The sequence below is a fragment of the Vombatus ursinus genome, unplaced genomic scaffold (genome assembly GCF_900497805.2).
Source record: "Vombatus ursinus unplaced genomic scaffold, bare-nosed wombat genome assembly UNPS02009573.1, whole genome shotgun sequence".
Classification (NCBI taxonomy): Eukaryota; Metazoa; Chordata; class Mammalia; order Diprotodontia; family Vombatidae; genus Vombatus; species Vombatus ursinus.
The window spans coordinates 302952-315475 of NW_020949351.1; the positions used below are offsets into that span (position 1 = coordinate 302952).

The window sequence follows — 12524 nt, forward strand, 5'->3', positions numbered from 1 at the left end:
TTCTTAGTGCCTAGTTCTAGCAATTACTTCTCTTTTCCCCTTCTTTCTTTAGTTGTTATACTCTCCAAAGCACAATGTATTTTTAGTCTTTGGGAAAATAGGATATAAAAATTAAGAAATAATATACTAATACAGGATAATTAGAAATATATTAAAAAACTGCTCAGCCCCAGGCTAGGTAGTACCTAAATTTTCTAAGCTACAGATTCCTGGGCCTAGCTTGAAATGCTTTTGCAGAAATAGTTTCTGGAATTCCCTCTCTCCTTACACCCTCTTCAAAGAATCTCTATCTTTCTTTAAAGCACAGTTCAGGTGGCACCTTCTTACACAAAGTTAGCTGTCTCTCCCTCTTGACATTATCTTGTATGTACTATGTGTTTACTTGTATCTGTACATACTGTATTTCCAAAGTAGAATGTTAGTTTTTCAAATAAAGGACCCTTGGCTGGAAAAGTACAGCTACCTCACAGCCCCAGAAGTGAAAGCAATCTTTCAATCCACAAAACCCTCAAGAGACTCTGGGATTCAGTCATCTATATGTAATCCCACTACTGAGCTCATATAAGTAAGGTGGATTTTAGTGTGTGTAAGGAGGATTTTGTTATTCTGTTTTAGATAATAGTTCCAGGATCCCAGATAATATTTCCAATGAATTATGGTTGAAAACATCTCCACCATGCTTGCACAGTGAGATATGGGGGTGACACAATGTACACCTGCACTGTGCTAGGTCATGACAATATTGCTAAAGTTAACCTGTGAGGCTATTGTTGGCAATATGCCTTCTTTGTCTGTTGCCCTATAAATATAGTGGGCACTGGTCAGTAAGTGGGGAATAGGAATGCACAAGGGGGATGTGCACATGTGCTTGCCTTGATCAGCCCCCATCAAGGCTTAGGGTCGAACCCATTTTGGGATTTGGGTAATGCATAAAGGAATGTATGTACCTGCCTGGATCAGCCCCCATCAAGGCTTGGGGGGAAACTGTGTTTGCCTCAACTGGCCCCCGTTGAGGTTTAGGGGACCAGTAAGGAGTTGTAGCTCCTACCATTCTCGCCCACCCCTGCGAGGACTGCGATTAGGGAATGCTGTAGGAGTTGGTGCTCCCATTATCAGCAACCCTTTTGAGAAGACTAGACTAGAATAAAGTAAGCTTATTTAACCCCTCCGAAGCTATCATTCTATCTGACAGGATCAAGAGTGAACCTGTGCTAGAACACTTGTATTAGGAGCCCTCCTGTGTTCTGTCCAACAGTGTTACCTACGTGTTTACCTGTGAAACAGCTCAGCAAATGAGGAATGTTCTCAATTGCACTGTGGAGTTTTGAGAGTTCTATGCATATTACCACAGAATCACTCACAAGCTTTCTAGTAACTCCTTTTCCTGATACCTCAACCAACAGAAAGATACAGATAATATTCCTAGTAACCTTGAAAGCAGAATATAAAGATCCCTCCAAAAGAACATAAAGATGTGCCTGACATATTGCTCCAATAAATTTTCTGTATTTCCTCTAAATCCACAAACTATTTCCAAAAAACTTTTTTCCAAACCGGGCTTTCTTTTCTTTATTTTTCTTTCAATACTATAATCTCTTCAGATAAAAACAATCTTATATTTTTATCCTCTATTAAGTATGAGATTTTCCTATAAAGACATTTCACAATTTACTAGCATCTGTAATGTTTATGAAAATTACTTTACCTTTAAAAGTGGATCAGCATGTTCCAGAAACCAGCCTGCAACTGCATGCCCAGCTTCATGATACGCCACTGTCTTTTTCTCCTCTGGCTGTAATACCTGAGTTTTTTTTTCCAAACCTAACAAAAAAAAAAAAAAAAAGACAAAATCTACCATTTTAATAACACTTAGAGTATAGCAAGGCAAACTTTACCTAAACACTGATTTAGGGACTTAGTTGCATATGGCATTTTAAAAGTTCCAACCAAAAGTTCCTTTGGCTTATAAAAGCAAAAGATCAACTTCAAAATTCCTGCAATAACACATTCAAAAACCACAAACATATACATCCTCTATTCCCCACAAACTGTTTCAGCAAATAAATAAAATCTGATATGTAGCTTAATTTTTAAAAATAAATTTCACTGCTGACAACCTACCTCCCACTTACATTTCTAATCTGGTCTGGAAGCTAACAGTCACATATAACACCCCTAGGGTCACAGGTCTAAAGCTGGGGGGATTTCAGAGGCCATCTAGTCCAACTCCCTGACTTCATAGATGAGAAAATCAGAAAGGCTCAGGGACCCAAGGGACCAAGACACAAAGGCAGTATCTGAGGCTGAATCTGAACACAGATCCTCTGACTTTGTAGTCAGTGTTCTTTCTCCCTGTACCAGGCTGCTCCTGCCTTTGCAGAGATGTCCCTCGTGTCTGGAATGCCTTCTCTCTCCTCACATCCCCCTTGGAAAACCCCTATCTTTCTTCAAAGCACAGCTCAAGTGGCACTTTCTACACACAGCCTTTCCTCATCCTTCCATTTGTTAAAAGTCTCTCCCTCTTGAATTACTCTGTATTTTACTTATCTCTGTACATGTTGCATATGTAAGCTCCTCAAGTACAGGGATTGTTTTGTTTTTGACTCCGTAATCCCAGTTAACAGTCCAGTTCCTTGCACATAGCAAGTACTTAATAAATGTTTCTTTAATGAAACTGCTGACCAAGAAACTGTGAAAAGTTCTCCACTAGGTATTGAGAATTACTTGGTATTGGATAGCCAAGAATCACCTATTATAACAGTCTAAATGTCTCTGAGTTCTAGCTAGAAGGCAAAGGACACTTAGGAAAAAAAGAGGAATACATTTTGAATTAGGAAAAATCTATTGCTTAGAGGGTCAGGAGAGCTAGCCAATAGTTGGAAGTAAGATCTGGGTAATGTGATAATACTCTTGGAGATTCAGTAAGCTACCTCAGATTGGTCTGGGAATAGCAGAAGCATTAAACTAAAAACATAGATTTCCAGAAAAAATAAATGTGAAGAACAGGCTAAACTTCAGTGGCTAGACAAAGACCCCAAAAAAATGAAAGCTCTTTCTTTAAGTATGATATATCTCAAGCTAGACAAAACTGATTTTAAGATTCTCTCATTTCAGAATCACTGAGGTGGGCAGTGCCTCAAAGGCCATCTAATCTAAAACTTCTTGAACAAGAATCCGTTTCTACAGAATATTCCTAACAAGAAGTCATCCAGTCTTTGCTTAAAGAACTCTAGTGAGTAATCTTAAGCAAACTAGATCATGTAGCTATTCTATATGCCTATAATTACCATATAAATATAATTTGTACCTCTACAAATCCTCATATCTATAGTAAATTAGTATGGGGGTGGTATTCATTTTGTTTGACTCTAGAACACTGGCCTGTGAGTGTTGGTTTTGATAATTTACTATAAAGAACTGTTTAGTTTATGATAGTAAAGGCAAAACTGGCACCAAATGTAAAGAGAAGCATATAACAGAATTACAAAGATAAAAAGGAAGATGCAAAATTCTCATGTCTTTTTCAACAAATAAGATAGCTTGCTACTCTGGCCCAATGAAGAGACTTTGATGAACTGAGACCCATACTACCAAAGTACCTGAAATCCCACAGAGCTTTAACATAAGGATTTTTCATTTTGATATGACATCCTATCACAAGACAGCTTCTGGTTCAGTAAGGCTGAAATCTGAACTCATAAGTTTTCATCTGTCCAACAACGCACAGGCATATTAAATTTAATATCCATTCTCTCTCTTGCATCTTTAATCTTTTTCCTCTCTACCAACAAATGTATACAGGTCTCCCTACTTGGAAAAAAATCAATCATTTGATTACCCCTTCAGCTATCATCTTCTAGCTGTGCTTCCTTTAAATCTCAAACTTCTGGAATTGGTGTGCTACACCCAAAGTCACCATATGCTATCCATTCACTCATTAATCTCTTATATCTGGTTGCTACACCTATGAACTATTGAAACTCCACTCATAAAATTAAATAATAACCCTCTGCCTGATCTAATGGCCTTTTTTCAGAGATCATCCTCCTTGATTTCTCTGTAGCTTGGCACTATTAACTAGCCTTCACTGAAATTCTCTTGCCATGTTGTTCCAATCTGTTGCTGCAGCTTCTGAGGACTTGGGAGGTTTCCAGGCAGATTGGCTAACAATACTAAAAGCAACAAGCATCTATTCGGTGTTTTAACTTACAGAAATAAAGGTATTTATGGATTAACTTGAGAAAACTGGGAGCATGGTGGTATGGGAAGGGAGATGAAGGATACCTCTGGATCATGACCACCAAATATGAAAATGATGCACCACATATCTGACAGGTACAACATGACTGGTATCTAGGCCTTGGGTGAGATTATCTCCAGACCATAGCAGGAAGAGGAAGGGGATCCATAACCCTGAGAAAGGCACCTTCTAGAGTAGGTACTCATACTATGCTAGGCTCTTGTCACACTTCCTAGGGTATGCCTGGATTTCTTCCCACACAAAAGACACCTTTGATATATGGACAAGAACCTCCTGGAGTTTTACAGAGAGGATAGAGATCTGGGCAAGGCATGTCTTATAGGTTTCACTCCTCTGGTGTTATACACAGGGAGGTACCAATAACTCAGGTTGCTGGGAGCACAAAAATTTCCACTGAGGAAGGCACCAGGCAAAGATTCCATAAAAGATAGATGATATAGGAGAGATTTTGCTGCATTATCTACAGCAGAGACAGTGTGCTCCAAGAAAGGATTTAAAGAAAACCAGAGAAGTTTTCTAGACTGCCATATACCTGACTTCCATGACACTGTGTTATCCTGGTTATCTTCCTATCTTCTTCTGAATCCCACCTATTCTTCCAATCTAATTCTGTTCTTACCTGGTCAATATAGCCTGCCCTGACTGCCTTCAACCCACTGTCCCCTGTGAAATCTTCCCCAGAATTCCCATAATAATTGTTTGTAGAATTCATTTGACATTTACCATATGCAACACTGTTATCTATGTCTTGACTCTCCAACTGTATTATAAACTCCTTAAAGGAATATACTAAGAGATAGAATGGCCTAGTTTATGGAGAGCCATCCTGGCAGTGAGGAAGATGTAGGTTCAAGTCTTATTTCTGAAATATACTAGCTACTTACTAGCTAGACTATGGAGCAAGTCACTTAACTTCTCAGGGATCCAGGCAACTCATTAATTACAAAACTCTACATTACAGAAGAGTTGCTGATATGTATTGCCAGAGGGAGTTCTATACCAGAAGTACCCCCACACTAATGAAATCTCAGGTCCATTCCAAACAAAACAAACAAAAAACAAACAAACAAAAAAAGCCCACAAACCATGTATTATTATACTTTTTGTCCAACAATAGCACTCTGCATACAGCATGCACCCAATAATATTTTATCATATGATCACTGACCAAGGTGGAACAGAATTGGCTATTTCTTTATTATACCAATAATTCTTTTTTCTTTTCATTAGCACTTTATTCTTTTTACATCCTTTTCTCTCCACTTAAGAGTATTTTTCCAATTACATGCAAACATAGTTTTCAAAATTCACTTTTATAAGATTTATAGTTTCAAATTTTTTTCCCTCCCCTTCCCCTTTCCCAAGACAGCAAGCAATCTGATATAGGGTATCAACAATCATATTAAACATATTTCCACATTAGTCATGTTGTGAAAGAAGAATCAGAACAAAAAGGAAAAACCATGAGAAAGAAAAAAATAAAAAAAGAAAATAGTATGCTTCGATCTGCATTCAGCAATAACTCTTTTAAAGATCACATTGCATTTGTTTGATATCTACTGTTCATAGTTATTGTTCATTTGTTCACTGTGTACAAATTTTAGAAATGAAATGTATTTTTTAAAAACTAAATTCCATTCATGAATCAATAGCCCCCAGTATGTGCTATGTATGTGTGGGCTAGTACAGAATGGGCTACTGCTCAGCACTATGCATGTACCGTCTATGTTTTCCCAAATACTTTTGCCATCCTCATCTCTACTCTCTACTCGGGTATCAAGGAGGGTAAGCCAATGAGTACTTCCTTCAATCGGTGAATGTCTAACATTCAGTAAGTACTCAAAAAATAAATGTTATATAAATATTTTCTATCAGTCTCAACTTTTTAATGGGGTAGTTCAACTGTGCTATTCTCTTCCCTTTAAGTCTTAGCTCCCTTCTCCCACTGTTCATAACCTGCCAATGCTCAACTTTTGGTCAAATCCCTACCACCTACCTTCTCTGTTCCTATTGCCCAACTCCTGAATGCTGCTGGAGAAGACCATACAACTATGCTGACTGGTCCACTTAACATCCATGTTATCTAAAAACAATCTAGTCCTCACTGCTGCATGGCAATCCTTTTATATGACTGCCTCCCTATCAGGCACCTGCATCAGCTGTTCTGAACATTCTCCCTTCTTCTTAAGCCCCTAATGGTACACTAAGGACATGACTTCTCCCCTTTCCCTGAAAAAAACTGAGGCCAGCTGTTGTGAGTTTCTTCATCTACCTTAATCATTTCAAAGCCCCTCTACATCTTTAGCTATTCTCCTCTCCTTTGTTCCAGTTTCTCAGTATGAGGTGGTCATTCTCTTTGTCAAGGATAATCCCGATACTACTCCCTAAAACCTGCCCCTTCTACCTGTGCTATTAACTTCCTCTATCAATCATTCCTTCCTCAATTTCATGTTCAATGTCTCCCTATCTACTATCTACTCCCTATCTATCTTCCTTGCTGCTTACAAACATATTCATATCTTACCTGTTAGCTTCATGGCACAGTGGATAGAACACTGGCTTGGAGTTAGGGTGACCTGAGTTTAAATCCAGTCTCAGACACTTACTAGCTTTGTGACTCTGGTTCAAGTCACTTAACCTCTGCCTGCCTCAATTTCCTCAACTATAAAATGGGGATAATAATAGCACCTACCTCCCAGGGTTGTTGTGATGATCAAAAGAGAAATTATGTGTAAAGCTCTTAGCACAATGCCTGGCACACAGGTAGGTGTTTAATAAATGCTTGTTTCCTTCCTTCCTTCCTAGCATTTAAGAAAAAAAATAAACAAACTTCATCTGACCCTGCCATTCAAGCTAGTATCCTACATCTCTCCTGCCTTTCACTTCCACTTAAAGAATAGCCTACAGTCTTTTGTAATCTAGCTTCTGATCCCACTATTCTACTGAAGCTTCCCCTAAAAAAGTACCAGAGCTCAACTACTAAATCTACTGGCCTCTTCTGGATCCTCAAACTCCTTGACTATTCTCCAGCTGGGCAGATTTTGGTACTACTAACCATTCTCTTATTAAATATAATCTACCCCTTTGGCTTCCACAACACTGCTATCTCCTTGTTGTCTTTCTATCGGACTCCCTCTTTCTCAACCTTTTTTCTAGTTTTCTATTTCATGCTTCCTAAAGTGTCAGTGTCCCTCAAGGCTCTGTTCCTGGCTCCCTCCCCTTCTGTTTACGTATGTATATATCTCTATATTTGTGATCTCATCCAGTACTATGGCTTTAATTATCACCTCTACACAAATACTCCTAAATCTATATATCTAGTCCTAATTTTTCTCTTAAGCTCCAGGATCTCTAAATACCTGTAGGACATCTCTACAAGGCTCTCTGGAATGTCAAACTACATATATCCAAAATGGAAATTCCTCTAATCTTCCCTCTGTCTTTTAGGGAACAGAGCCATCCAGGATGGCTCAGAGCCTTCATTAGCGTTTTCTCTCTCACCCTTCAAATTTAAAATCCCTTCCATTGAGAAGTTTTATCAATTCTGCCTCCACAAAATCTCTTTACATTTGTCTTCTTTTCTCATCTCTCAAATCCAGGGCTATCATAGTAATTTCCTGATTGTTCTCCCAATTGTTTATCTTTTCTCTTCTATAATGTATCTACCACAAAGCTGTCAAAATAATCTTCTTAAGATAGATCTATGTCATTGTCCTGGTCAAAAAAAGTCAGTAGTTTTCCACTGCCTCTAGAAAACAATACAACCAATTCCTTAGCCTGACATTCAAGGACCTTCCCAATCTGGTTCCAACCTACCTTCTAGCCTTACTTCAGGCTACTCTCCAATATATAGTTGATATTCCAACCAAACTAGACTTATTAACAACTGGCCAATTTGACTCTATTTTCCACATTTTTTTCATTTACACATATTGTCCTCTAGTTTGGAACATACTCCCTTATCTCCATCTCTTGGAATCCTCATCTTCCTTAGAGGCTCAGCACAAGGCACCATTCTCTCCAGGAAGCCTCCCTGTTGCTAGTATTTTCCCTCTCTCCTCAAACTGCCTTTTCTTATCCTTATCTTTGAGTATGCTTCTAATAAGAGTAAGCTTTCACGTTATTGTGAATTCAGTCCTGGATTTAGAGTTAGGAGTTCAAATCCTGCCTCTCTTTAATTCATTAACTGCACAACCAAAGGCAAGTAATTTAATTCTTTAAGGCTAAGTTCCTCTGTCTATAAAACTAGGATATCTGTAGTAACTGGATTACAAGGATTCCCATGAGGCTCAAATGTGATAATGGATGTAAAGCATTTTATACACTTTAAAGTGCAACATAAAATGTCAGTTACATAATAATGTTGCTTAATCTGCAGTTTCATTTTCGTCTTCGTATCCAAAGTGCTCTGCACTGAAAATACAAGTGATAAACATTTATTCAACTAAATTGATAGTTCTGAGAACATTTTTGTAATTTGATTTGTCACTGATGTTAGGCTGACTTTATTTCTCCTCTTATCCTATCCCAGTTCTGCTAACACAGAACTATCCCATTACACTTTTTCTTGTCTCTGGACTGAAGCCACATTTAATTTTCTTACCACCAATCACTCGTTCAATTGCTTGTTCAAAGTGAGTTTGATTTATGGCATCTGAAAGGTGTCTTGCAGCTATCAAAGCAGCTTCATTACAGACATTAGCAATATCAGCTCCTGCAAAATGAAGGAACAAAATAAATATTCCAGCAGCTTACAAATACAAACACGCTTAAATCAATTAATCAAATCATAGTCATTTAAGATCAATATCTTCCCTCCTCCCAAAATTACTTGGCTTTTCAAAATGATCAACGATACATTTGGTGAATGTTTTACTGCAAAGGATATTTAGTAAGTTCACCTCAAACTGTGATAAAAGGATAAAAGAGTGGCAATGCTTTCACTTTAATGCTCAACATGAATCACTATATTGTTGGAAACAAAAGCAGAAAAAGAAACACTAAAATAACTAATAGGTTATTAAACATTTACATTTTAAATTATTCATAATACTTACAAAATTTTTTCATATGGTATATTCCCTTAAATAAATTTTTCAGAAAATGATAAGTGAAGATTAAGTAACTGAAATAGTACTAATTCTGAAATTCAAATGTAACAATCAAGTAAAAGATTAGCATATTAATCGTCAACTTCCTGTTCCATTCTTAAGGCTAACAGTTTCTAATAATTTTCTTTATTTCCTCTCCATTTGTTGTGAAATCTATCTCATTTTTTATTTAGTAATCTGGTTGTTCTCTTTCTCTCTCCCCTGCCCTCTCTTAAAGCTAATGGTTTCTTTATTTTATTGGTTTTTAAAAAAAAAAAACCTTAAGCTTTATCAGGGCAAATCTTTTGCTGTCAATTTATTTTTTTAGGCTATACATATACATTCCTATTAAACATATTTTCACATTAGTGATGTTGTAAGGAAGAATTAGAACCAATAGAAGAAACCATCAGAAAAAGGAAACAAAACAAAACAGAAGAAAAAAATAGCAAATAGTATGCTTCGATCTGCATTCAGATTCCACAGTTCTTTCTTTGGATGTGGATAGCATTTTCCATCATGAGACCTTTGGAGATGTCTTAGATCCTTGCATTGCTGAGAAGGGCTAAGTCTATCAACATTAGTCATCACACAACATGGCTGTTACTGTGTATAATGTTCTCCTGGTTCTGCTCACTTCACTCAGCATCAGTCCATACAAGTACTTCCAGGCTTTCCAAAGTTGGCCTGCTCATTATTTCTTATAGCACAATAGCATTCCATTACATTCATATACCCCAACTTGTTCAGCCATTCCCCAATTGATGGGCATCCTCTCAATTTCCAATTCTTTGCTACCACAAAAAGAGCTGCTATAAATATTTTTGTACATGTAGGTCTTTTTCCCATTTGTATGACCTCTCTGGGATATAACTGTAGGAGTGCTATTGCTGAGTCAAAGGATGCACATTTTTATAGCTCTTCGGGCACAGTTCCATACTGCTCTCCAAAATGGTTGGATCATTTCACAACTTCACCAACAATGCATTAGTGTTCCAATTTTCCCACATCTTCTCCAACATTTATCATTTTCCTGTTTTGTCATGTTGGCCAATCTGATAGGTGTGATGTGGTACCTCAGAATTGTTTTGATTTGCATTTCTCTAATCAATTTTTGCTGTCAATTTTGTTGAATTTTTGATTTTCAAAATTTCTACTTACTTTTGTTATTCTTTTGGGATGGGTAATTTGATGATTTTCTAGTTTTTTAAATTGCAGACTCAGTTAACTGGTTTTTTCTTTGTTTCTCTTAGTATAAGCATTCAAAGCTACATATTTTCCATTAAGCTTTAGCTGCATCCCATGTTTTAGTAAGTTGTTTTAGCATTGTTCTCTAACTTAATTCTGTATTGTTTTTAAGACATGTTATTTGGTCTAGTAGTTCTTTAGATTAACCTTAAATTTTCTATTCTTTGTTCATATTTCCTAATTAATTATAATTTTTATGTTATAATCTATAAAATGCTTAATATTTTCACTTTCCTGCATTTGAGCTCGTGTCCTAGTATTTATCTAGATAAATCTTTTAGATTTATCTAAATATGAGACATATTGAAGTACCCAAGTACTACTGTCTTATAAATAAGTTCCACTGAATGCATTTCAAAGACTTTGCCCAGCCTTGGTTTTTTTTTTTAAACAAAAAATGCTTAGAAATCATTAATTCTACTAAAAGCAAATTTTTTAAATGTATGATTATCTTCAACTTTTTAATTATTCTTGGGTGCAAGCCATTTTCTTTCCATTTTGATAAACAGATTTCTAATCTTTCTTTTCCTTTCTCATGTATAGCTTGCAGTGATTCTTTATTTACACTTTAGCTATCCGTAGTCATGATATTCTCTATCTGATCTAGAAGCTTAACAATTATATTTCTGGATGCATTACTCCTAAGGTTTCTCCTCTGTCCATGGGATTCAAACCTGTTCTTTGCTTTCCTTGCCAGTACTTACAAGGCAATCTTCTTTTATGATAATTTGAAATATGACATTCAGGTTTTTTACTTCATCATGTTTTTTAGGGAGGTCAGTTATCCTAAGAATCTCTCTTTAAGCCCTGTTTTTCTGGGTCAATTGGTTTTGACTTACAATCAAACTCTCATATATTTTTCCAGTTTTGTTGTTTTTTGACTTTGCTCTAAAACTGTTTCATAGAAATAAAAAGTCCAATGATAACATTTTCTCTTTTCTTTTCTTTTTTTTCTTAGAGTGTCTACTGGTGTTTTTTTGTTTGTTAGTTTTTTGGTGAGGCAACTGGGGTTAAATGACTTGTCTAGAGTCACACAGCTAGTAAATGTTATGTGTGTGAGGCTGGATTTGAACTCAGGTCCTCCTGACTCCAGGGCCAGTGCTCTATCCACTGCACCACTTAGCTGCCCCTGAGTGCCTACTGTTTTACGGTTTCCTAACTTCCATTCTAATCCAACAAGTTTTTCATTCAGAGTTCTAATTTCATTCTTTATTACTTCAGTTCCTTTATTAGGCCTTCCAACTACTCTGGGCATACTTATGAATATTCCAGTCTGTTTTCTGAGATTCTAGTTATACTTGTTGCTGAATTACATTATTCTTCTGAAATCTTAAACTGGGATTTTCTTTCTCCCTTGCATTAGGAGATTTTTGTTTTGTTTTGCTTGCTCATTTCTTTAGTATCTTCTCTCCCCATCCTACCCCTGACCCTTCCCCAAAGGACTTGTGTCTGGGGAATTTCCCTTTCCCTCTTTGATGGTTTTATCTATTCAGTACATGTCCAGCTGTTTTGCTGAGGGAGTGAATGACTTATACACATCTCAACTCAGTCTTATCAGAACAACAGTCGAAAATTCACTGTATTAGGTGTTTAAATTCTGGCAATCACTTGCTAATCTGCATGAACTCTGGGCAAGTCAATTCCTCACATGAAAAATGGAAGGGGAGGGTGTAGATGACCATTAAATTTCCCTCAATCCCTAAATCTATAACAACAGATTCCATTCCAAACAGTGATACAGCAGGCTTCACTGTTCAGTCCCTCTCTCTTCTATAACTAGTTAGTCTCTCGTCTTTATCGTTGCTACTGGACAAACTCATGAACTTCTGCCTGTTTAAGGATAAGGGAGTTTGGTCAGATTACTGCTAACATGAGGCTAAGAGGAAGGGACAGTGACTTAGATGGCTGTTGAAAGTCCTTAGTAT

The 12524-nt window shown here is 36.9% G+C and overlaps 1 protein-coding gene across 3 annotated transcripts in view; it reads right to left on the reverse strand.

Moving 5' to 3' along the window:
* The window catches only part of AFG3L2 (AFG3 like matrix AAA peptidase subunit 2), a 53854-nt gene that overhangs the window by 13212 nt on the left and 28118 nt on the right, over positions 1-12524 (reverse strand). For all 3 annotated transcript variants that reach the window (XM_027852320.1, XM_027852322.1, XM_027852321.1), the window contains exons 13-14: positions 8865-8975; positions 1706-1821 (exon numbers count right to left, since the gene is read on the reverse strand). In XM_027852320.1, coding sequence (XP_027708121.1) covers positions 1706-1821; positions 8865-8975 — 227 coding nt within the window. The remainder of the gene's footprint in view (positions 1-1705; positions 1822-8864; positions 8976-12524) is intronic.